The following is a 26,058-nucleotide window of genomic DNA, read 5'->3' on the forward strand; positions in this document are numbered from 1 at the left end:
AGAGGGGGTTGGAGCCTGGAGCTTTAAAAGTCAGCTGACTTCAGTGTTACACTGGCCACCAGGGTGAGTGATAGCTGGGTCGATGTCCTTAAAGAGACAGGAGCACGAGGACAGGCAATATAAAAACAGCAGTTTATAGAATACCAGGGGCAGGCAGGGGTGCCTGAGTGGCTCAGCTGGTTATGATACTAGGGTCCTGGGATTGAGCCCCATGTCGGGTTCCCTGTTCATCATCAGGGTGCCTGCTTCTCCCTCTCCCTCTGCACTCCCCCTGCTTGTGCTCTCTCTCTCTCAAATAAATAAATAAAATCTAAAAAAGAAAAAAAGAAAAAAAGAACACCAGGAGCAAACGGGAGACAGATCTGTTCATACTGATTTCAGACCATGTTGGAGGACTTCTTTGAAAACAAAGAAAATCATGGGTGCCATTTTCTTCCCCCACCCGCCAGCATAAATACAGAGCCACATGCAGGAAGAGGAGCTGCACAGACACTTGCTACCTGACCTGCTAGCAGTATGCTATGCCCATGAGTTCTCCTCAGGACTTGCCCACTCCAAGCCTGCTAGCCTTGGGCTCAGGGAGTTATTAAAGGCATGCGTACCCCGCCCACACACTCAGTGCATTGCACCCAGCCACACACCCCCACCCACCATCGTGTGCTGGGGCCCAGCCATACCCAGCCATTCTCATGCACCATGCCCAGCCTTGTACCCTCTGCCACCCCAGTGCACAGCCCCCAGCTACCACAGCACTTCAGGGGATCCAGCATAGGACTACTGACCCAACCCAAATTTTGGTAACAACACCAGCCCACTCCCAAGTTCCCTGATGTGCACGCCCCTTCAGAGCTGGCCTACCTGGGTCCCACTAATACCACAGAGAGCAAGCACAGCCCACAACAGGCAAGGTGTCAGTGCAAACGACTACACTGAAAGGAAAAGTGACTCAGACACAACAGCAAGGTATAAGCAACACACATACGATACTCTGCTCTAAGTGCCAGGTTCTGGTGAACAGGGGACACTGCACTGCAAGGGCACAACAGGACCTCCTCTTCATAAAGTCACTACTTTCAAGAGCAGAAGACATAGCTGACTTTCTTAACAGAAACAGAGACAGACAAAATGAGACAGAGAAATTTATCCCAAATGAAAGAACAGGACAAGGCCACAGCCAGAGATCTAAGTGAAACATATATAAGTAACATGCCTGACAGAGAATTTAAAGGAATAATCATAAGGATACTCACTAGACTTGAGAAAAGAGTGGAAAACATGAGTGATACCCTTAACACAGAGATAAGGAATAACATAGCAGAGATAAAGGGCTCAATAAATGAAATGAGAAACATGCTTGATGGAATGAATAGCAGGATGGAAGAAGCAGAGAAATGAATTAGTAACCTAGAAGACAGAGTAATGGAAAGTAATCAAGCTGAACAAAAGAGAAAAACAATTACACAAAACAAGAATAGACTTTGGGAACTTAGGGACTCTATTAATCAACATTTGTATTATAGGAGTCCCAGAAGAAGACAGAGAAAAGGGGGCTGAAAATTTATTTAATGAAATAGTATCTGAAAACTTCCCTAATTTGGGGAAGGAAACCGATATCCAGAACCAGGAGGCACAGAGAACTCCAATCAAAATCCACAAAGCAGATGCACACCAAGACATATTGTAATTAAATTTGCAAAATATAGTGATAAAGAAAAAATCGTAAAAGCAGCAAAACAAAAGAAGGTGGTAACTTACACGGGAAAGCCCAGAAGGTTAACAGGAGATTTTTCAGCAGAAACTTGGCAAGCCAGAAAGAAGTGGCATGATATTTTCAGTGTGCTGAATGGGAAAAATCTGCAGCCAAGAATACTCTATCCAGCAAGGCTGTCATTCAGAGTAGAAGGAGCGATAAAGAGTTTCCCAGAGAAAACAAAAAGAGTTTCCCAGACCCTTAAATTAGCCCTGCAAGCAATATAAAAGGGGACTCTTGGAGTAGAAAGGAGAGACCAAAAGTGACAGTATAAAGGTATGAAATACAAAAGCAGTAAAAATGAATACTTCTGTAAAAATTCAGTCAGGGAACTCACACACACACAAAGGATATAAAATATACCTAACATATACCTAAAAACGTGGAGAGGGGAGGAGAAAAGAATGGGTTCAAACTTAAACAACCATCAACTTAATACAGACTGCCATATGCGGAAGAGGCTATATATAAACCTAATGGCAAGTTAAAAATAGAACTATCTTATGATCTAGCAATCACACTACAGGGTATTTACCCAAGGAATACAAGAACACTAATTCAAAAAGATGCATGCACCCCAATGTTTACAGCCTGTTGTGTCCATCGACTGATAAACGGATAAAGAAGATGTGGCATATATATGCAATGGCATATTATTCAGCCATAGAGAGAATGAAATCTTGCCATTTGTGATGACACAGATGGAGCCAGAGAGAATAATGTTCAGCAAAATAAATCAGAGAAGACAAATACCATATGATTTCACTCATATGTGGAATTTAACAAAGAAAACAAACAAGCAAAGGGAAAAAAAATAAGAGAGAGAGATTGAGACAAATCAAAAAACAGACTATTAATTATAGAGAACAAACTGATGGTTACCAGAGGGGAGGAAGGTGGGGGGATGGGTTAAATAGGTGATGGGCATTAAAGAATGCACTTGTCATGAGCACAGTGTGGTGTATGGAAGTATTGAATAACTATATTACACCTGAAACAATATCAGACTATATGTCAACTAACTGAATTAAAATTAAAACTGGAAGGGAAAAAATTCCTTTTTGGATTGTGCATTACATGTATATGGAAATACAACCTTTTATTATGTTATTCTTGTACCCTTCAAGTTTGCTGAATTCATTTATTACATTTAGTAATTTTCTTGTGATTCTTTGGGATTTTCTATATGGAGAATCATGTCATCTGTGCATATAGTTTTACTTCTTCCTTTATCTAACTGCTCTGGCTAGAACTTACAGTACAGTACAGTGTTGAATAGCAGTGGTGAAAGTGGGCACATTACATAATTTTTTAAAGAAAAAGTGTGAATGGCTTAATAATTCTGTAAGTGGTTATAGAGCCAAAGTCAGCAGACTTTGGTAAATTGCCACATAGTAAATATTTTATACTTTGTCGACTGAAAGGCAAAATTAGGTTTTAAAATTCATGTTCATGGAGGAGACATGACCTCATTCTCCTAAAAATCCTTCCTCTCTCAAAGACAGTGATCTTCCCTCTTCCCCAACTCAGGGCCTGAACTCATGACCCTGAGATCGAGACCTGAGCTGAAATCCAGAGTCGGATGTTTAACCGACTGAGCCACCCAGGCTTTAATGTTGCTTTAAAATTGACAGGGGCACCTGGGTGGCTCAGTCAGTTAAGCATCTGCCTTCAGCTCAGGTCATGATCTCAGGGTCCTGGGATTGAGTCCTCCATCGGGCTCCCTGCTCAGCAGGGAGTCTGCTTCTCCCTCTCCCTCTGTACTCTCTCTCGCTCTCTCTCAAGTAAATAAATAAATCTTTTAAAAAATAAATGTAAATAAATAAAAATAAAATTTTTATTTATTTTATATATTTTATGATAAAACTAAACTCAAGTGCCAAGGAATGCATCCTTAGGTGGAAAAATTACAAAGAAAAGCAAGAAAGCTATTACCATATAATAATTCAGGACAGTGATTTTGGGGGATGGAAGAGGATACTGATGGGAAAGGGGATTCAAAAGAGGTTTCTAGGGCTGGCAGTCTAATATTTCCTGACTTGGGTGGAGGTTACACAGGTGTTGGCATTGTAATAATTTACTAAGTTGTATAATTAAAATATTTATTTGTACACTAAAAAAATCAAATTCCCATAAATATTAACAAGTGCCAGCTTTTTATTATGTAAAAATGACTCCAATTCAAAATTGAAGCCAAAACCCCAAGATCTGTCAGATTCATTTAATTGTTCTGAAAACATATAAAAAATTACATTTAGCAATAAACCAAAAGGAAGAACATGGCTAATATATAAATTTAGAATTAATGCTATTCCTGCAAGTCAACACTCATCATAATGACTGTCTTAGTCAATAACAGAATACCACAGTCTGGCGGCTTATGAACAACAGAAATACCATAGACCTTAAGACTATAAGGAGGCCAAACAAACTCTATCAGGACCCTTATGTTTTCCAACTGGCTGGCTCACTGAGCTGTACTTAAAAAGTAACCGATGCAGTCCTGTTCTGCTGAGCTAATACTTTTCATCTTATAAATCACTCATTCTCAAGAGCGCCTAAAAATACAAGGCCCTGAGAACTAGAATTTTCACCCAACTTTACATCACTAAAGTGATATAAATAACCCTCCTTTACTGCCTTAAACACTTAAGCTTCTTAGTTTCACCCGCTTTTGACTAGAATATGAGACTTTGGGTACAGTGCCTACAATTCTTTGGGACCAGGAATATTAAATATTGTATGAATTTAATTACATTGGAATTAAAATGAATTTAAAAAAAGAAAAAAAAAGTATACCAATAGGTGAATCACCTTAATTCTAAAGATATTAGTCCCCTAACCAAATATTTTTTTAAATATTTTCTATGTGCCAAGCACTGTGTTAAATGCAGGGGATACAAAACAGTCCAAGATTGGCTCTACTCTCATCTCAAGGCGCCTTTGTAATATATTTGGGAAAATTACACCGAATAAAGTTCTTATCTTTACTTCATTGCAACTAATAATAATATTAATGGCATTGGATTTCAATTATTTATTCCCAATAGACAGACTCTTCAGTGTCAGCAACTGTGTATGCTACAATTCATCTCTATATCCTCAGGACCTAACACGGCACCTAGCACACAGCATGTGATAAAAAAAAAAAAAAGTTTGTTAAATAGACGAAAAAATTAACACAACGTAGCACATGACAAACAGAAAATAACAGACAATAAAAAGAATACAGAGACCCAACTACCATGTGAGACCTTACCTACTGAAATAAACTGTTTCCCTGTCCATCCTTCCACCCACTCTCCTTCACCCCAGCCTGAAGTCAATGATTCATTCACTCATTTAATAATCTGATATACACAAAACACTTACTGCATACTAGGCACTGGATTGAGTACCAGTGATACAAGAATTAATAAAAATCATATTCCCTTTATTAAAGGAGCCTATAACCTAGCAGGAGAGACAAACATATAAAGAATAATGCTTTAAGTGCTGAAACAGAGGTCTGAACAAAGTGTTACAACGGCGTAGTTGAAGAAGCACCTCACCCTGCAGGGATCAGGGTCAAAAAAGGATTTCACTGAGAAACTGACCCTCAGGGAGTAACACCTTAAAGACTTGAGAAGGAGGAGAGAGAACAGTAAGCGCCAAGGCATAGTGTGATGAAGAATTTCAAGTGTTACTGTGTGGTTACAATCACATAGTAAACAAGGACAGGGAAGATAATGGTCAGGTTTTGAAGACCTTTAAATCCCACCCTCTTGGGCGAGGTTCTGAGGGCGAAGAGGAATGCCAAAAGATTTTAAACCAGAAAATTGATCATGGTTTTGGAAAACACTGAAAGGATGGCGTGGACGCTGGACTATGAAGAGAAGCACGATTTCAGAGTCACTCCTTTCCAGCACAAAGCAGTGGCCCCAATCAGGTATCTAAACATTGATGACCATGACATATCCTTCACCAACTGTCTGTACCCTTGACACTCACACACCGCAACCTAAACTGCTTCATCTCTCCGGGCCACACAACCCTTTCAAACTTCTTGGAAACGTACCCTCACAGCTACAGCCCAAAAGTCCGTTCAGGAATGTCAATGCACTGCTCCCATGATTCGCACGCTTGCGTCGGCTCTAGCTGTCACGTTCCTTTCCCCCCGCCTACGTCGTGTGTCTGCACAAGCTGGTCTTTTCCAGCTCGTGAAATCTGGGAGGGCTTTGCGTCTTCGCGCCGCAACCCTCCACAGAAGTCCCATCACTCCCCGCTTCTCCACTTCAAGCCCTGCAGGCCCAGCCTCGCCTCCCCTGGCGCACACGTACCCCCTCGGTCTTCATGTCCAGGATCTTTTCCACCTCAAACACATCCTCTCCGTCCTCCTCGCTGTCTCCAACTGCCTCCGCTCCTTTCGTGGTTGCGTCCTTCTCTTCGCCCACTGCTCCAACACCTTCTCCTTCGACTTCAGGAGACTCACCATTGCTGTCGGCACCTGAAACAGGAACTGCACTCATGCTCGCTCCCTCGGCAACGGCCGCCGCCGCCACCGCAGCCATAACAGGAGCCCAGCAAACCGCCGAGGAAGAGCTGCTGCGACACACACCCCAGCGGTTCCTCGCGCTCCGCACTTGGCCCTAATCCACTCTGGCAGCGTGACGCTGCGAGGGAAACCAGCCAATGGCGGACTCGGGACCCTGGAGCGACACACACTGAAACCAATCACATCGAGGCGGGCGCGCTGGAGCCCCCGCGGAGCCTACGGGAAGCGGGTGGGCGGGCTGAGGGGGGCGCCCCGGCGGAAGGGCGGGGCGGATGGGGCCGTGAGAGAGGGTCGGTAGGTAGGGCTTTGGAGGGGAGAGGAAGGGTTGTTTGGGAGCCCCTAGGGGGTGGGGCGGGAACGGAGGGGGGCGGGGAGGGGCTTGTCAGGGCGCGGGGGAGAAAGAAGTGAGGCTGACATGGACCCTCGGAGAGGTTGGGGCTCCAGCGCTGAGTGGGGCACAGGCGGCAGAGGCGGGCTCGGGAGCTTCCCGTGTTGGGAAGGGGCGGCCGGGGAACACCAGAGCGCGGGAGTCCGACTGGAAGAGAAGCTCAAGCGCCTGAGGGGACCGAACGCTGCGCGGGGTCTTTTCCCTCTTCCAGTTGCTCCTGACGGTGTCGACGGGGGGCTTTCTAGGAAAGCAGCCCCCACCTTCTGCCCAGACCTGAGCGGGCCAGAACGGAATGCCGGGCCATTAGTGCATGTGTAATTTTGATTCGTTTAACGCGTGTGAACGATACAATCAAACATAACTCATAGTGCTATTATATCTTAGTATTGTTTAAAGTTAGGGAAAAATTTTTTTAAGTAACAGGCCCCAAACAATTATTTTCCAAGTTCTTGGGATATTTTTTTCCCCATTGAAAATATCAGAGGACGCGATAAAAGTATTTTGTCCAGGATTGACAAAGATAGGTCACCCAAAGTTGCTAGGATAATCCACTTAAGGGTAAAATATTTTTCTCACTTTGAATTGCAAATAAAGTCTTTATGGTAGTGAACTTTTAATTTTTTTAAAAGATTTTATTTATTTATTAGCGAGAGAGAGCATGAGTGGGGAGAGGGAGCCTGAGGTGGGGCTTGATCCCAGGACTCTGGGATCACGACCTAGGCCGAAGGCAGCAGCTTAATCGACTGTGCCACCCAGGCGCCCCCAGAACTTTTAATTTTTTTAATTTCCTTTAAATTTTATTTATTTAAGTAATCTCTACACCCAGCATGGGGCTCAAACTCACAAACTGAAGATCAAGAGTTGCAAGCTCTTCTCACTGAGCCAGCCAGACGCCCCAAAGAGCTTTTTATTTTTGTTTCTTTGAATGGTGGACTTAATTTATAAGATTAACTCTTTCAAATTAACTCTGAGGTTAACTAAAGAATCATCTATGATCTTTTAGATCCATTTGGATGATGTAGGAAAGATGTTAGGGTTCAAAGCCTATGGCCAAGAAAGAATTTTTGAGACATCTTTGGTGCAAAAAGGTGGTTTTATTAAAGCATGGGGACAGGACCTCTGGGGCTCTAGAGAGCTGGGCTGGGGTCATTATGTATTTTCAAGTTGGGAGGGAGTTGGGGATAGCGTAAGTTTCTAAGGAATTTGGAAGCAGGGTTTCCAGGACCTTGAGGGGGCTAGCTATTGTTGGGAAATGTCATTTATTATGAGATCCTTCAGATGTGTGTTGGTGGGTCATATGCTTGGGGGATGAGTGCCAACATATATCTTGCAGGGGTAGAGATGAAGTTTCCAAAGGAATTTTTGTATGTTAAAGTAGACTTATAGGATCCTGGAGGGTCAGGCTAAGGTTGCCTTTTGCCCTTAGGAAAGTATCAACATCAAGGCAGGTGAGTCCCTAAAGGAATGTCACCCTGCCTGTTTCAAGGACTTGTCAGTCAATGGGCTGTAAGTAGTAGGAAGTTTAATAATTTTTCTTCTGCCTTTGTTTCCCACATCATGAAGAGGCTCATCAGATCTTGAGTGGGCTCATTGATTTATTATTTATTTAGCTTACTAAATGCATCCTGTGCATGACTATACTAAGCATTACAAAGAGCATATACAAAGAGCAATAGAGCATGGTATTAAAATTCAGCTGACTAAATTTGAAGATCTTACTGGTTTTATTCAACGATTGGGGCAGCATCCCATCTAGCAAATAGAAAGGAGCTCCAAAGAAATGCAGAAAAGGACAGGCTTTTCATGACAGAAAGGGGGAGGGCAAGGAAGTCATAAACAAAAGAAAGGATTATTTCAGGCAAATTCACTGTCCTTTGGGGGAAGGCTGGGGTCTATCATGAGGATTACCTCACCAGTACTGCCAGGAAATTCCAGACTACTGGTGAAGATTATATTCCTAGAAGAGCCTGAAACTGCAATTCAGTTGGGTATCAAGTGTTGGTTTGCTGATGTGGGGGTTGACACAGATAACTCCATTTTGGGCCTGTTGTCTCTTTCTTAACAGTCTCTCTGCCCTGCACAGACTCTTAGTCTATAAAGGAAGACACACAACAATTCTAATAATTAGATATCTTTTTAAAGTAAGTTTTTAAAAATACTATAATCAAATAGTATTAGTTGATGGGGAAAGCTCATTTTTTTCCAGAAGAATTTCAGTTAACAAGCACAGAAGAAAACAGAATCACAATATTTCGTGAAATGAGTCAGGCAACTGTTAGGTGAAAGATTGATGAGGAACTGGCTGCCAAAATATCTCTTCAGACTATTTGTTGGTTGTAGGAGAAACAGAACTTCACATTGGAAAATGCACTGATCAATGTTAGCATTACTAAAAGTAGAACAACTTGGGCGCCTGGGTGGCTCAGTTGGTTAAGCGACTGCCTTCGGCTCAGGTCATGATCCTGGAGTCCCTGGATCAAGTCCCACATCGGGTTCCCTGCTTGGTGGGGAGTCTGCTTCTCCCTCTGACCCTCCCCCCTCTCATGTCCTCGCTCTCTCTCATTCTCTCTCTCTCAAATAAATAAATAAAATCTTTAAAAAAAAAATAAATAAAAGTAGAACAACCAAACTATATGGCTCCTATTGATAAAAATACTGATCCTTAATCTATTCAGGGCCTTAGATCGAATTTCCAGTTTATAAGAAATATGGGGAAAGAAAAAATGGAAACAATCGGACAAATCCAGAATGTGGGACATACTATAGGACAATTGACCTTGTTTCTTTAACAAGTCAATAGCAAAAGAAGAGGGAAGAAAAGACGGTTCTAAATTTATAAAAACTTGGCAAAATATTTTAAATGATGGAATTTATGTTCATTATACTATTTTCTCTACTTTTATGTATTTTTGAGATAAAAAAGTTAAGTATATGTTCACTGTAAAAATTTTTACAGTGAATATATAAGATAGAAATAATATAAGATACAGAATATAAGAATATAAGATAGAAATAAAGTTCCTGTTCCTCAAAGGTAACCAGTTTGGAATATGACATGACAGACTTTTATCTCATACATGTATAAACACCCATTTATATAATTTTTAAATGAGCTTTATTCCACATTGTTCTGCAACTGTAATATATATATACATATATATACACACACACATATATATATGCATATATAACATATGCATGTGTGTGTGTGTCCATATTTTGGCAAGATAAATTTCTAGAAGTGGAATTCCTATTAGTGAAATTTATAGGTCAAGGAGGGTAGTGATTTAAATTTGGATAAATACTGCAAAACTTTGTTTTACTTGTATATGTTTCCAGTAACAACATAAGGAAGTCTGTTTACCTTCACACACTCTGCTACTAGGTATTATCAATCTTTTATCCCATAATCTGATAAAACAAGAAAAGAGTTATCTTGATGATTATGTCAAGCAAACAAGCAGACAAGGCCAAGGGCAAGGCCTGATTGATTTAGCCATAAAGACATAACAAGCCATTTTAGATTTAGATGGTTTATTGTATAAACAGCAAGAGGAAGAGTAGTCAAAGATGCCAGCTCCCCTTGGTCCTTGTCCCACACCCTAAGAGGAGCTAGATAATTGCAATGTGAGTTGTGGGACACATCACTGCTGAGGAGCTAATTCTAGATGCAGCTAGGAAGATTTTTAGTCTGAAGCTGTATTCTGAGCTTCATATCACCTCAGAACTGGGAGGTGATGAGAAGTCGTCTTATGTCTGCCTCTCAGGGAGATAGAGAGGTGGATGGGAGAGGGCCTCATGGTAGCTCCTCACAAGTTTCCCATCCTTTGAGTATCACAAAACATTCTGCCAAGACATAGCTATGGTTCAAGTCCAGGGAATTAGGAAGGGTCACACATCAGGATAATGGAAGTCACTCAAGATGAAGGCAGGACTGGCAGTAGAAAGGGAAATCTTGAACCTTATGTGAATGAGGGTAGGTACTGGGCATTTGGCAAGTCACAGCAATAAGGACAGGTTGGAGGATAGCCAAAAGACTGAATCTCAAAGAAACCTGATATGATGAGCACTGGGTGTTATACACAACTAATGAATCATTGAACACTACATCAAAAACTAATGATGTACTATATGTTGGCTAATGGAATTTAAATTAAAAAAACAAGAAAACAAAAACAAACCAGGGTTTTTACATAAAGGTAGAGAGGTAATGGCCTGGAAGTGACAGTGTGGAGGAAAGTGGACAGTGACCTTACAGCTTTCATAAAAAATAACTCAAAATGGATCGTAGACCAAAATGTAAAATGCAAAATTCATAAAACTTCTATAAGATAACATAGGAGGAAATCTAGATGACTTCAGGATTTTAGAGGCAACACCAAAAGCAAGATCCATGAAAGAATTGCTTGGGATACCTAGTTTCTCTAAGTGACAAAAAGATGTATCAAGGGATCTATAGACTAGGAACCACATGCATATTGAGGGCAAAGGTCTGGATACTCAGGGCCCTGGAAACAGGAATGCATGCCAGGAACACTAACATCAGCCAAAGACCTTGTTTCTCCCCAGCTTACTAAGTCCAGCTGGGCCAGTTCTCTACTAGAGTCCTTAAAGGGGAGAAGGGAATGAGGCTCCAGGACTAGCCAGATGTGTCTCTTATCACCTTAAAATATTTAAACACAAATCTGTAATATTGTAATATTTTGTTATCACTTGTTAGTTCATTAAAATAATCAATTGTGTTTCTCATTATTTTAAAGTGAGTGCTACATTGAATAAAATCATAATTAAACTTCATTATAGGTATCTATTGATATCTGATTATTTTATACATGGAAGCATGAGTAATGTTTAAAATACAACTTCAGATGATTAAGCTTTGACTGTAATTAAGAACTCTGTGAAGAGGAGATGTGGTGTTTATGGTTTGGATCCCCAATAGCTGTTTAGTGGCAGAGTCCCAATCTTGACCCAATTCAAGCCGTTGGCAGATAGATGGATATTGTCCTTCAGTTCTTCTTACCCATTCACTCGCTTTCTTTATTTCTTCAAAAGTCCAGGGAATATTTCTAGATTAAAAATAAATGGTTCCATCAACTTCGGAATATAATTATATATGAAATATAATGCGATATCAAATCCTAGCACATCATATCAGACAAAATAATTCTGTCAAAAATTAAGATATGCAATAAAAGCAATTCTGTCTGACATTTTATGAAAGTTCTATCAGACTGACACCGTGCTTTTAACTTAATACATTTTATTTTATTTTATTTTTTTAAGATTTTATTTATTTATTTGACAGAGAAACACAGCGAGAGAGGGAACACAAGCAGGGGGAGTGGGAGAGGGAGAAGCAGGCTTCCCGCTGAGCAGAGCGCCTGATGTAGGGCTCTATCCCAGGACCCTGGGATCATGACCCAAGCCAAAGGCAGATGCCTAACAACTGAGCCACCCAGTCGCTCCTACATTTTTAAATATACTATACCCATCACTTTCCAGCCTCCAAATGCTTCATAGACTTCCTTGCTGCCTCCAGGACAACTCAGCTTCCTCTAGCCTTTATATATATATATATTTTTTGGTCATCCCCTTTCCATTCTTCTTGATCTAAATCCATCCATTCTTCAAGTAGAAACTCAATACTATTTTACAAACCAGATTTCTATTTTTCTTTCCTTTTTACTGTACCAGGAATTCTCAATTTGATTAGTTAGCAAAATGCCTAAGACTCACCCATGAAACAGCCATATATTCTGTCACACAAATCAGGAACAACATACTACTAAACTGTGCATAACATAAAAACTTCAAGTTTGTGGGGCGCCTGGGTGGCTCAGTTGGTTAAGCAACTGCCTTCGGCTCAGGTCATGATCCTGGAGTCCAGGGATCGATTCTCACATCGGGCTTCCTGCTCAGCGGGGAGTCTGCTTCTCCCTCTGATCCTCCCCCTCTCATGCTCTCTGTCTCCCATTCTCTCTCTCAGATAAATAAATAAAATCTTAAAATTAAAAAAAAAAAACAACTTCAAGTTTGTGTGCATAAGATGATATCAAACAAGACTGTCAAATATTCAAAAGTCTATTCAAGACTCAAAAATTCTGAGATTTTTCACTAATACTAGTTGGCTACTTCCTCATTTATCTTGTCACCTGCTAGAATTTATTAGCAAGCAAGTGGTAACATATACTAGAGTTTAAAAAAAATTCTATGGGGGGAACTAAAAATTTGGAAAATTCTCTCCATCTTCCTGATTTTTTTCCCTGTGAACTGGGAAAGGGTCATCAGTATACTGTGGTGGCTAAGAGCTGAGTTCAAATCCTGACTCTGAAATCACACAATGTTGGCTGTGTGATATGGTGCAGTCTTCATTCAACACTGGAAGTCTCCGTTTCCTCAATTATGATAATAACATGAGCTCCTACGGCTTTGTTGTGGGGATTAGCAAAACACATGGATTTCACAGGCTTAACAGTCCCTGGCACAGAGTAGGCAATCAATAGATGTCAGATGAATATCATGATGACACAAACATACTAAATGGCAAGCACGTCCAAAGTGGTTAAAAGACCTGTTTCCCGGGGCGCCTGGGTGGCTCAGTCGTTAAGCATCTGCCTTCGGCTCAGGTCATGATCCCAGAGTCCTGGGATCAAGCCCTGCATCAGGCTCCCTGCTCAGCGGGAAGCCTGCTTCTCCCTCTCCCGCTGTCCCTGCTTGCGTTCCCTCTCTCGCTGTGTCTCTGTCTGTCAAATAAATAAATAAATAAAATCTAAAAAAAAAGACGTGTTTCCCAGTAATCATTAGTCTACTTATAGTTATGAACTATGGAAAGCAACAAAACTAATTTTAAATATTTTCACTAATTCCACTGGTTTTCCTTTAGCTGGCCTCTAAATTTTGACTGACCATCCCACTAGTATGAAGGTTTTGTTCATATTCCTCCGTACAATGTGCTACTGTATTAATGTTATGTGCATCATGAAGCAGAAAAGAAAGAAAAGTTATAAATTAAATATGCAATAAACAGGAAATAAAAATTACTTAAAAGTTCTACTTATTAAAGTGCCAACAAACCTTTTTGCTCTCACAATAACTGTCATATAATAAGAGCAATGTGATGGAATATACTTCATTATTTTTTAAAATCTTGGTATAATACTTTGTGATATTGCAATTCAAGAGTAGGTTCAAAGTTATTAATACTTGTTCTAATGGCTATCATAGTTGTGATGCCAGGCAGGTCAAGAGGGAAGGCCTTATGCCCCTCGCCAAGAGGGTTCTTGGCTCTTCGAGAGAAAGAATTTAAGAGCAAGCCATGTCGAGAAAGGGACAAAGACTTAGTAAGTATACAAGTAAGAAAGGAGCTACCTCACAGATAAAGTAGTGGCCTCTCTTCCCAGGGGAGGAAGAGGACCAACGCCCCCAACCCTTGCCTCTAACAAAGGGTTTTATAAGTTTTTTTTTTGTCTTTTTTTTTAGCTAACCATATAAGGAGGGGCTTACTCTTTAACTTTGGGTTTAACATTTACATTGGGCAGTTAGTTTTTCCATTGTCTTAGAGTTGTAGAATTACCCACAGGAGCAATTTTAGGAATGTCCAGTCTTTATGACTTTTATTGCTGGAGGGCGTGGGGTCTTGTGGTCTTCCATGAGTTGTAGCTTGTTACCTGTTGACTTTTAGGTTAAGGATCAGCCTAAAAATCAAAATGGCTTTACTTTGGTCAACTTGTTTCCTAAGCCTCTCTTCCCTCTGTCTCAGTTGAAAAAGATCTAAATAGAAGAAGTGCCTCTTTGGTTGTGCCTATTAAATCAAATATTAACTTGTCAGTCCTGTCTACTAGTTCTTTGAAGTATTTTTCTTGATATTCACTTAATAAATTTCCATCTTTCTCACCATGAGAAGGTGCTGCTTTTCTTAAAAATGGAAGTATAAATTAAGTATGGTAAAATGCTCAATTTGTTATTTTCTGAGTACCTATTTTGTGTTCGATGCTGTTGGGAATTGAGAATTTAATCAGTCTTTGTGAGAGGGTAAAAATAGGTCTGCTTATTTATTTTAATTTCATCTGTAAATATGTATCTCTAAGGGACAAGGACTTTTTCTTAAACATGACATTAAAATAGCTATAAATAATTCTTTAATATCACAAAATATCCAGGTAATGTTTAAAACAGGTCATGATCCCAGGGTCCTGGGATCGAGCTCTGCGGGTAGCCTGCTTCTCCCTCTCCCATTCCCCCTGCTTAATTTTCAATCTCTCTCTCTCTCTCTTTAATAAAATGCATTTTGTTCAAATCAGGATCCAAAGTAGGCCTAACATTGCCTTTGGGCCATGTGTCCTTTAATTTATAGCTTCCACTCCTCCCTCTTTTTCCTTTTGCCATTTATTTCCTCACATTCCAGACACTGCTGATGGCAATCCATGGTATAATTTAACATATTCAATTTCTTCTCTCTGGTATCTGGTCTTTATTATGCAAAATATTTACCTAGTTTCAAAGTCAAAAACGTAAAACAAAGTATATTAGGAGAAACCTAGCTTCTAACCTTGTCTCCTCTTCCTCCCCCTATAGATAATATTTTATTAGTTTTGCTAGTTTTCCCACTAATCTTGCCTTTTTGAAAAAATCACAAGCAAATTATATAGGTATGTATGTATATGTATATATATGTATATTGTGTGTATATGCACACACATAAGGGGTGACCATTTGCGTGGGGTATGGATGGAGTTTTGTAAGTAAAGAGGGTATTCACATGTGCCTCAAGGCCTCTTGTGGTGCCAGAGGTCAGCCCAAGGACTAGGAGCCAGGGCCCCAGAACAGGCTCTCTCTACATTGTCATATTATGGCATCAAACTTCAAGTGGGCACAGAATTCTAAATTTGAACTTGGTCTTCAAGAACTTGTATTTGTCAAGGCAGGACTTTAAAATGTGTTTTATTTAACAGTTTGTTAGTTTGATTTATAACATTTATTTATTTATTTATTTATTTAAAGATTTTATTTATTTATTTGACAGAAAGAGACACAGCGAGAGAGGGAACACAAGCAGGGGGAGTGGGAGAGGGAGAAGCAGGCTTCCCACAGAGCAGGGAGCCCAATGCAGGGCCCAATCCCAGGACCCTGGGATCATGACCTGAGCCAAAGGTAGACTGAGCCACCCAGGCGCCTCTGATTTATAACTTTTAAATACTTAGACATACAGTATGTGGGTTTCCATCTATATTCTTGTGCCAGGCCCTGCAATTTATTGGGAACAGGCCTGGTCCCAACAGTCATATTGTGGATTTTCCAAAAGCACACAGAATCAATAGGCCATAGTGAAAAGAATACTAAATCAGGAGCCACAGATCTGAGTTCCAGTGTAAGCTACACTTAAAACATTCTGAGCCCTGGTTTTTCCTGGAAACCAAGAGGCAAAATATTGCATCTGCCCTGCCTATGACAGAAGAGTGCAGGCAAGATATTCCCTGGGAATAAATTCTCTTTGTTCTTACAATTCCATGTAGCTTCTTGCAAAATTTAGTTAAGAAATGGTCAGAAATATAAGCCAGTTGCTTAATACTATAATTAAAACCACCTGGAAATGGAAGCATCATCCAATTTCATCAGTGATCTGAAGACTATTCCCTTTTGTTCCAACTTGGTGCGAAGAAACTGTAGCACCAGAAATGTGGCGATCAGGTCCAGGAGACGCTCTCTTCCTTTTTTACCTAAAAGAGGAAAACTCTTTTATATCTGTTGGAAACTCTGCATCTCAAACTGTGCCCATTTATAAAAGATCTAGTAAAGAATTACAATACTATTAAACCATAATACATTAGCAGATCATAAAACTCTATAATTCTCTTCAAGATCCTTAAATAGCCTGTTATTTAAATAAAAAATGAGGATGAATGGAACACGTGCCATAACACCCTGATGGTTGTTAGGGAACAATTACATCCATAACTCCTCTGCCATCTTTAATAAACAGAGATGCATGAAGTTGGTGAAAGAAATTCAGTTTCTAGGCTCCTGCTACAAATAGCTTAGAGGAGTAAACCTAAATATACAACAGATAAACAATTGATACAGCTGGGTAGGTCAATGTAGCAAATTATTTCTAGTGATTTGTATCATTGAAATAAATTTCTAGGCCCAAGATAGAGCTGCTACTGCCCAGGGTGCCATGTCAGCAAACCAAAACCTAGATAACTTTTATGTCCCTATAAACACTGCACTTGATCAGAAACACAATATATCCAGTCGGCCAATCCCCCAACACCAAGCCAACTTTGGGCGCTATACTCACTTCCCTGTTCCTTGATCTTTCTAAATACCGTCAGATATGCAACCCCAACCAATCAGCATAAACTAAGTACTTCTTCCTGGTTTCCTGCTTGCCTCTTTCTATAAGAGCTTACAGCCCTGTCCCCTTACTTTGCAGTTCTCTGGACTCTTGAGGGTGGAGACTGCCAGCTTCAGGAAGTGTAAAATAAATATTTTTTAAGATCAACTAAATTGTCCTCTTATTACTTTAATAGTACCTATAGGCAACCAGTGTTATACACCTAAACCAAGGTATTTTACTATATTATAAAATACCAAAATTGAAAATGAATGTTTATATATACTGAGCCAGAAATTAACAACCCATTTTAATTTTCTTAAATCCAAGTCATGTATTCGAAACCACTTCACATAAAAAATTCTTTTGGTATTATGCTCAGAAATGGAATTGCTGAGTCATATGGTAATTCTATTTTTAATTTTTTGATGAACCACTCTATTGTTTTCCGTAGCAGCTACCATTTTACATTGCCACCAACAGAGAACAGGGTTCCGTTTTCTCCACATTCTCACCAATACTTGTTATTTTCCGTTGTTTTTTTTAAAAGTAGTCATCCTAATGGGTGTGAGGTGGTATCCAACGACCCATTTTAAGAAACAGAATATAATCATTACCTTGAAAGTGTCTGTGAGCTGTGTCCCAATTGTATTCTCTTCTGCTCCCTTTTAGAAACTACCACCATGCTGATGTTTGTGTTTATCACTCAGTTCTACCACAAGGTTTGTACCTTGTTTATATATCGGGTTTTTTTTTTAAGATTTTATTTATTTTTTGACAGAGAGAGAGACAGCGAGAGAAGGAACACAAGCAGGGGGAGTGGGAGAGGGAGAAGCAGGCTTCCTGCGGAGCAGGGAGCCCAATGCAGGGCTCCATCCCAGGACCCTGGGATCATGACCTGAGCCCTGAAGGCAGATGCCTAACGACTGAGCCTCCCAGGCGCCCCTATATATTGTTTATATGTGTCTTTATCCTAGTTTGTAGTATGTCTTTTTCACATTTTATATTTTATTTATTTTTAATAAAGAGGCATTGCTGATGTTAATGTAGTCTGTTAATCTTTTCCTTTATGACTTGTGCCTTTTTGCATTGAGAAATTCCTCTCTGAATGATAAATCAAATACTTCAAAATGTTAACATCTGGGGAATTTAGATGAAGGGTATATGAAAATTCTTTGTACCATATTTGCAACTTTTCTGCAAGGTTAAAATTATTTCAAAATAAATTAAAAAAAAAAAAAAACCTTTCCTGTCCTAAAATCATAAAGATTTTTTCCAGGATTTTCTTCCAAAAGTTTTATTGTTTGTCTTTCATACTTAAGTCTTCAATCTATTTGGAATTTTTTAGTTTGGTATGAGGTAAAGAGTCAAACTGTACTTTTTGCCTTATTGTCTGGTTGTCCCATCACCACTGATTGAAAAGTCCATCATTTCACCATTTTTTTTTTTTTTAATTATAACCACTCTACTGGGTATGAAGTAGTACATAACTATGGTTTTTATTTTCATTTCCCTGATGACTAATGAGCCTGAGCATCTTTTCATGTCCATATTAGCCATTTGTATATCTTCTTCGGAGAAATATTTATTCAAATCCTTTGACTATTTTTTAATTGTATTATTTGTCTTTTTATTACTGAATTATAAGGGTTCTTTATATATTCTGGATACCAGTCCCTTATCAGATATATGATTTGTAAATATTTTCTCCCACTCCTTGTGTTGTCTTTTCATTTTTCAATTGCACAGAAAATTTAAAAAATTTTGTATTGAGACATAATTGACAAATAACATACAATTTTAAATTTGATCAAGTTTGGTTTGTCTATTTTTCTTTTGTGCTTTTGGTGTCAAGAGACCATTGCCTAATGAAAGGTCATGAAGATTTACTTCTGTTTTCTTCTAAGAGCTACATAGTTTTGTTTTGTTTTTGTTTTTTGTTTTGTTTGTTGTTGTTGTTGTTTTTTGAGCCACTCAGGCACCCATGGGTCTTATTTATTTAAACCACACAAGAGTCAGATCTGGCCTGTGCCATCCTTTGTAAATGAAACTGTGGTGGACACTGATTCCCCCAGGAATGACTAAAATACATGGTTTGGAAGGTCCCTGCCAGTTTTTCCTGGCAAGTTTCTTCTTCTATATATGAATTTATCTAAGGTTAATGATTCTTTTTTTAAAATTTTTTTTTATTAACATATAATGTATTATTGTTTCAGGGGTACAGGTCTGTGATTCATCAGTCTTACACAACACACAGCGGTCCCCACAACACATACTCTCCCCAATGTCCATCACCCAGCCACCCCATCCCTCCCACCCCCTCCACTCCAGCAACCCTCAGTTTGTTTCCTGAGAGTCTCTTATGGTTTGTCTCCCTCTCTGGTTTCATCTTGTTTCATTTTTCCCTCCCTTCCCCTATGATCCTGTCTTGTTTCTCAAATTCCTCATATCAGTGAGATTATATGATACTTGTCTTTCTCTGATTGACTTATTTCGCTTAGCATAATACCCTATAGTTCCATCCATGTCATTGCAAATGGCAAGAGTTCATTTTTTTTGATGGCTGTATAATATTCCTGTGTGTGTGTGTGTGTGTGTGTGTGTGTGTGTGTGTGTATGTGTGTGTGTGTATACCACATCTTCTTTATCCATTCATCTGTTGATGGACATCTAGGCTCTTTCCATAGTTTGGCTATTGTGGACATTGCTGCTATAAACATTGGGGTGCAGGTGCCCCTTTGGATCACTACCTTTGTATCTTTGGGGTTAATACCCCGTAGTGCAATTGCTGGGTCGTAGGGTAAGAGCTGCACAGTTTTAACTCTTATACTTGTAAAGAAGAGATCTAATTTCACACTTTTACATATAGATATCCAGTTGTCCCAGCACCAGTTGTTTGTTGAAAAGACAGTTCTTTCCCCATTGAATTGTCTTGACATCCTTGTCAAACAACAACTGACCATAAATGTAGAGGCTTATTTTTGGACTATCAGTTCTATTCCATTGATTCTATTCCATCTATCTTTATGCCATTACCACATTGTCTTCATTACTGAAGCTTTTCGTAAGTTTTGGATTCAAGAAGTGTTAATACTCCTATTTTTTTTTCAAGATTGTTTTGGTCATTCCAGGTCTTTACTTTTTCATATGAATTTTAGGATCAGCTTGTCAATTTCTGCAAGAAAGTAATCTGAGATTTTGATAGGGAGTGGATTGAATCTGTAGATCATTTGGGGGAGTACTGTCATCTTAACAATATCAAGGCTTCCAATCCATGAACATGTGATGTTTTTCCATTTATTTAGATCTTTTAAAACTTTTTTCATTAATGTCTTATTGTTTTCAGTGTATAAGGCTTGCATATCTTTTGCTCAATTTATTCCTAAGTATTTTATTCTTTTTGATGTTACTTGTCATATCTGTTATTAAATTATGCTAATAAAATAAGCTGAAAGGTATTCTCATATTTTTCCTAAGCTCTGCAATATTTTGTATTAGGTTGGAATTATCTGTTCTTTGAATATTTGGTAGAAGATGGGGGTAAAACCATCTCAACCTAGTGTCGTTTTCTTTGTCAGGAGGTTTTAAACTAATTTCTTTAATCACTACAGAATGATTCAGGCTTTCTATTTTTTCTTTAGTTGGGTGTGGCAAATTTATTTTTTTCTAAAAATTCATCTAAGTTTTAAGACTTATTGGCATAAGGCTGTTCATAAGTTCTTCTTGTTATGTTTTAAATCTCTTAACCACCTTTCGTTAAGTCCTCCCTTTTATTCTGAGTATTGTTTATAATGCCTTCTTTCTATCTCTCTTTTCTTGTTCACTCATGCAAGAACTGTATGATTTTTATTAATCTTTTAAAAAACCCAACTTCTTTTGGATTTTTTTTTTTTTTTTGCTTTTCTTGTGTGCGTGCGTGTGTGTGTGTGTGTGAGGTTCTGTACAAATTTTAGGATTGTTTGTTCTATTTCTGTGAAGAATGCCATTGGAATTTTGATAAGGATTGCACTGAATCTGTAGGTTGCTTTGGGTAGTATAAACATTTAAGCAATATTCCAATCCGAGAGCATGGAATATCTTTCTATTTATTTGTGTCATTTTTTTTCCATCAGTATCTTATAGTTTTTATGTATAGGTCTTTTACCTCCTTGGTTATATTTATTCCTAGGTATTTTATTCTTTCTGATACAATTATAAATGGGATTATTTTCTTAAAATCTTTTTCTGATAGTTCACTATCAGCTCACTATTTGTATCCTGCAATTTTCCTGAATTTGTTTATTAATTCTAACAGTTTTTTGGTAGAGTCTTTAGGGTTTTCTATATGTATTACCATGTCATTTGCAAATAGCAACAGTTGCACTTCTTCCTTTCTGATTTGATGCCTTTTATTTTTTTTTCTTGCCTAGGACCCCTTTCTGACTAGGACCTCCAATACTATGTTGAATAAAAATGGGGATAGTGGGCATCCTTGTCTTGCTTCTGCTCTTAGAGGAAAAGCTTTCTGGTTTTCACTATTGAATATTATGTTAGCTGTGGGCTTGTCAGGTATGGCCTTTATTATGCTGAGGTACATTCCCTCCATACCCACTTTGTTGAGAGGTTTTTTTTTTTTTTTTTTAACATAAATGATAAAAATAAATTGCCAAATGCTTTTTTCTGCATCCACGGAAATGATCATATGATTTTTTAGCCTTCATTTTGTTAATGTGGTATATTGATTAATTTGCAGATGTTGAACCATCCTTGCATCCCTGGAATAAATCCCACTTGATCATGAAACTTTTAATGTATTGTTGAATTTTAGTTTCTAATATTTTGTTGAGGATTTTTGCATCTGTAATCATCAGGATATTGGCCTGTAATTTTCTTTTCTTGTAGTGTCTTTGTCTGGTTTTGGTATCAGATGAATGGTAGCCTCATAAAATGAGTTTGGAAGTGTTCCTTCCTCTTCTACATTTTGGAAGAATTTGAAGGATTGGTACTAATTCTTTAAATGTTTGGTAAAATTCACAGTGAAGCCATCTGGTCCTGAACTTTTGTTTGTTGGGAGGTTTTTGGTTACTGATCCAATCTCCTTACTGTTAATGAGTCTGTTCAAATTTTATATTTCTTCATGATTCAGTCTTGGTAGGTTGTATGTTTCTAGGAATTTATCCATTTCTTCTAGCTTGTCTAATATATTTGCATATAAGTATTCATAGGAGTCTCTTATGACCCTTTAGATTTCTGTGGTATCAACAGCAATGTCTCTTTCACGTCTGATTTTATTTGAGCCTATTTTATCTTGGTGAATCTAGCTAAAGGTTTGTCTATTTTGTTTATCTTTTAAAAAATAGCTCTTGGGGGTACCTGGATGGCTCAGTCGTTAAGTGTCTGCCTTCAGCTCAGGTCATGATCCCGGGGTCCTGGGATCGAGACCCGCATCGGGCTCCCCGCTCAGCGGGAAGCCTGCTTCTCCCTCTCCCACTCCCCCTGCTTGTGTTCCTGCTCTCGCTATCTCTCTCTCTGTCAAATAAATAAATAAAATATTAAAAAAAAATAGCTCTTGTTTCATTGATCTTTTTTTTTTTTTAAAGATTGTATTTATTTATTTGACACAGAGAGACAGCGAGAGAGGGAACACAAGCAGGGGGAGTGGGAGAGGGAGAAGCAGGCTTCCCGCGGAGCAGGGAGGCCGATGTGGGGCTCCATCCCAGGACCCTGGGATCATGACCTGAGCCGAAGGCAGACGCTTAACGACTGAGCCACCCAGGTGCCCCTCATTGATCATTTCTATTGTCTTTTTGGTCTCTATTTCATTTATTTCCACTCTGAAATTTGTTATTTTCTTCCTTCTACTAACTTTGGGTTTAGTTTTTCTTTTCCTAGTTCCTTGCAGTGTAGTTAGGTTGTTTATTTGAGATCTTCTGTTTATTGCTATAAACTTCCCTCTTAGAGTTGCTTCTGCCACATCCCATGTTTTGGTATATTGTATTTCCATTTTCATTTAGCTCAAGTATTAATTTCTCTTTTGATTTCTTCTTTTACCCATTGGTTATTCAGTAACATGTTGTTTAACTTCCACATATTTGTAAATTTTCCAGTTTTCTTGTATCCTCTAGCAGTATTATAGTTCTACATTTAGGTCTATGTTCCATCTCAAATTTTTTTTAAAGATTTTATTTATTTTTTTTAAGATTTTATTTATTTATTTGACAGAGAGAGTCATAGAGATAGAGAGGGAACACAAGAAGGGGGGAGTAGAAGAGGAAGAAGCAGGCTTCCCACGGAGTAGGGAGCCTGATGTGGGGTTTGATCCCAGGACCCTGGGATCATGACCTGAGCCCTGAAGGCAGATGCTTAATGACTGAGCCACCCAGGTGCCCCTAAAGATTTTATTTATTAATTTGACAGATAGAGAGAGAGAGAGAGAACAAGCAGGGGGAGCAGCAGGCAGAGGGAGAAGGAGAAGCAGGCTCCTCGCTGAGCAGGGAGCCCGATGAGGGGCTCAATCCCAGGACCCTGGGATCATGACCTGAGCTGAAGGCAGATGCTTAACTGACTGAGCCACCCAGGTGCCCCTCAAATTAATTTTTGAGTATGGCATGAAGTAAGGGTTGAGGTTCTTTTTCCATTTGAAAATCCAATTTTTCTAATATCAGTTTTGAAAAATCCTTCTTTTCCCATTAATTTCACTGGTGTCTTTGAAGAAAATCAATGGACTAAATATGCAGGTCTCTATCTGGACTTTCTATTGTGTTCCATTAGTCTACTTATCTATTTTTATGTCAATACCATACTGGCTTATACTCTTTTTTTTTTTTTAAGATTTTATTTATTTATTTGACACAGAAAGACAGCTAGAGAGGGAACACAAGCAGGGGGAGTGGGAGAGGGAGAAGCAGGCTCCCCGCTGAGCAGGGAGCCCGATGCGGGGCTCGATCCCAGGACCCTGGGATCATGACCTGAGCCGAAGGCAGATGCCCAATGACTGAGCCACCCAGGCGCCCCTGGCTTATACTCTTAAATTTGTGCACTCCTACTGTCTCCTTCTACCACAAGATTATCTTGATTATTCTAAGGTTTTTTGCATTTTCATATAAATTTTAAAATCAGCTTGTCAGTTTGTATAAAAATGTACCCTGGGATTGCAGTGAATCTTTTTCTGGGCTCTTTCTTCTGTTCCATTGATCTATTTGTCTATACTGTCATCAATACCACACTGTCTTGATTACTACAGCTTTATAGTAAGTCTTTAAGTTGCATAGCATCAGTCCTCCAACTTTCTTCTTCAATATTGTTTTGGCTAGTCTAGGTCTTTTGCCTCTCCATAGAAACTTTAGAATCAGTTTGTCCATATCCATAAAATAACTTGCTGGGATTTTGATTGGTATTCCATTGAACTGTAGATCAATCTTGACAATACTGAGTTTTCCTATCTATGAACATGGAAAATCAATGCATTTATTTAACTCTTCTTTGATCAGATTTGTCATTTTCTTCATATGGCTCTCATACATATTTTATTACATTTATATCTATGTGTTTCATTTTTGAGGGTGCTAATATAAATGATACCGTGTTTTTAATTTTAAATTCCATTTGTTGGAATATAGGAAAGCAATTGGCTTTTGTATATTAACCTGTATCCTGCAACCTTGGTATAATTGTTCACTAGTTTCAATAATTTTTTTTTTTACATTATTTGCAAATCTAATTAAAACCTTTTTGAAGTTTTTATTTTAATTTCAGTTACGTTTCAAGGGTTTTATGTTGATTCTTTTGAATTTTCAACATAGATAATGATATCATCTCTAAACAAAGAAAATTTTAATTTCTTCCTTCCTTGTCTATAGATCTGTTACTTCCTTTTCTTGCCTTATTGCATTAGCAAGGACTTCTAGTACAATATTAAAAAGGAGTGAAGAGAGGGGCAATCTTTGCCTTGTACCTGATCTTCATGGAAAAGCTTCTAGTTTCTCACCGTTAAGTATAATATTAGCTATAGTTTTTTTTTTTTTATAGTCTTTACTCTGTTGAAGAGATTCTCTATTCATTGTTTACTGAGAGTTTTTAGCATCAATGAATGTTCGATCTTCTCAAATGCTTTTTCTGAATCTATTGATATGATCATGTGATTTTTCATTTTTAGTTTGTTGATGTAATGGATCACATTAATTGATTTCTTAATGTTGAATCAGACTTGTATACCTGTGATAAATCCCACTTGGTCACGATGTATTGTTCTTTTTATACTTTTTTGGATCCAACTTGCTAATATTTTGTTGAGGATTTTTGCACCTATGTTACTGAGAGATATTGCTTTGTAGTTTTCTTCTCTTATAATGTCTTTGTCTAGTTTTGGTATTAGGGTAATGCTGCCCTTATAGAATGAGTTAGGAATTATTCCTACTGCTTCTCTACTCTGAAAGACATTATAGAGACTTGGTATAATTTCTTCCTTAAATGTTTGGTAGAATTCACCAGTGGACTCATCTGGGACTGGTGCTTTATGTTTTGGAAGGTTATTAATTATTGATTCAATTTCTTTAACAGATACAGGTCTATTCATATTTTCCATTTCTTCTTGTGTGAGTTTTGGCAGATACTGTCTTTTGAGGAATCAGTCCATTTTATCTAGATTATCAAATTTGTGGGCATGGTTGTTCACAACATTGAATCTATAGATCAATTGGGAAGAACTGACATCTTCACATTTTTAGTTTTCTAATCCCATTACCTTAAAATTTTTCTCCATTTATCTTAATCTTTTAAGAATTCTCTCAATTGGGGCACCTGGGTGGCTGGCTCAGTCAGTTAAGCCTGCCTTCAGCTCAGGTCATGATCCCAGGGTCCTGGGATCAAGCCCCACATCGGGCTCCTTGCTCAGCAGAGAGCCTGCTTTTCCTTCTCCCTCTGCCCCTTTCTCTGCCGCTCCCTCTGCCACTCCCCCTGCTTTGTGCTCTCTCACTCTCACTCTCTCTCAAATAAATATAATCTTTAAAAAAAAAGAATTCCCTCAATAATGTTTTGTAGTTTTCATTTTAGAAATCTTTCATATCTTTAAA

At 38.7% G+C, this 26,058-nt stretch overlaps 2 protein-coding genes across 13 annotated transcripts in view; both read right to left on the bottom strand.

Annotated features, from left to right (window-relative positions):
- Positions 1-6,385, bottom strand: part of MPHOSPH8 (M-phase phosphoprotein 8) — a 52,892-nt gene extending 46,507 nt beyond the window's left edge. For all 3 annotated transcript variants that reach the window (XM_036097153.2, XM_036097154.2, XM_036097152.2), the window contains exon 1: positions 6,070-6,385. In XM_036097153.2, the coding sequence (XP_035953046.1) occupies positions 6,070-6,300 (231 nt within the window). In that variant the 5' untranslated portion in view covers positions 6,301-6,385. The remainder of the gene's footprint in view (positions 1-6,069) is intronic.
- A 3,804-nt stretch (positions 6,386-10,189) lies between these two features.
- The window catches only part of PARP4 (poly(ADP-ribose) polymerase family member 4), a 103,799-nt gene continuing 87,930 nt past the window's right edge, over positions 10,190-26,058 (bottom strand). For 8 of the 10 annotated variants that reach the window (XM_078070613.1, XM_078070614.1, XM_078070612.1 and 5 more), the window contains 2 exons: positions 16,259-16,391; positions 10,190-11,741 (listed from right to left, as the gene is read on the bottom strand). In XM_078070613.1, coding sequence (XP_077926739.1) covers positions 11,537-11,741; positions 16,259-16,391 — 338 coding nt within the window. In that variant the 3' untranslated portion in view covers positions 10,190-11,536. Of the gene's footprint in view, positions 11,742-13,246; positions 13,419-16,258; positions 16,392-26,058 lie in introns of all 10 variants that reach the window. The other 2 variants (XR_013447052.1, XM_078070615.1) reach the window with 2 other exon arrangements.

Source organism: Halichoerus grypus, chromosome 4, assembly GCF_964656455.1.
Source record: "Halichoerus grypus chromosome 4, mHalGry1.hap1.1, whole genome shotgun sequence".
Taxonomy (NCBI): domain Eukaryota; kingdom Metazoa; phylum Chordata; class Mammalia; order Carnivora; family Phocidae; genus Halichoerus; species Halichoerus grypus.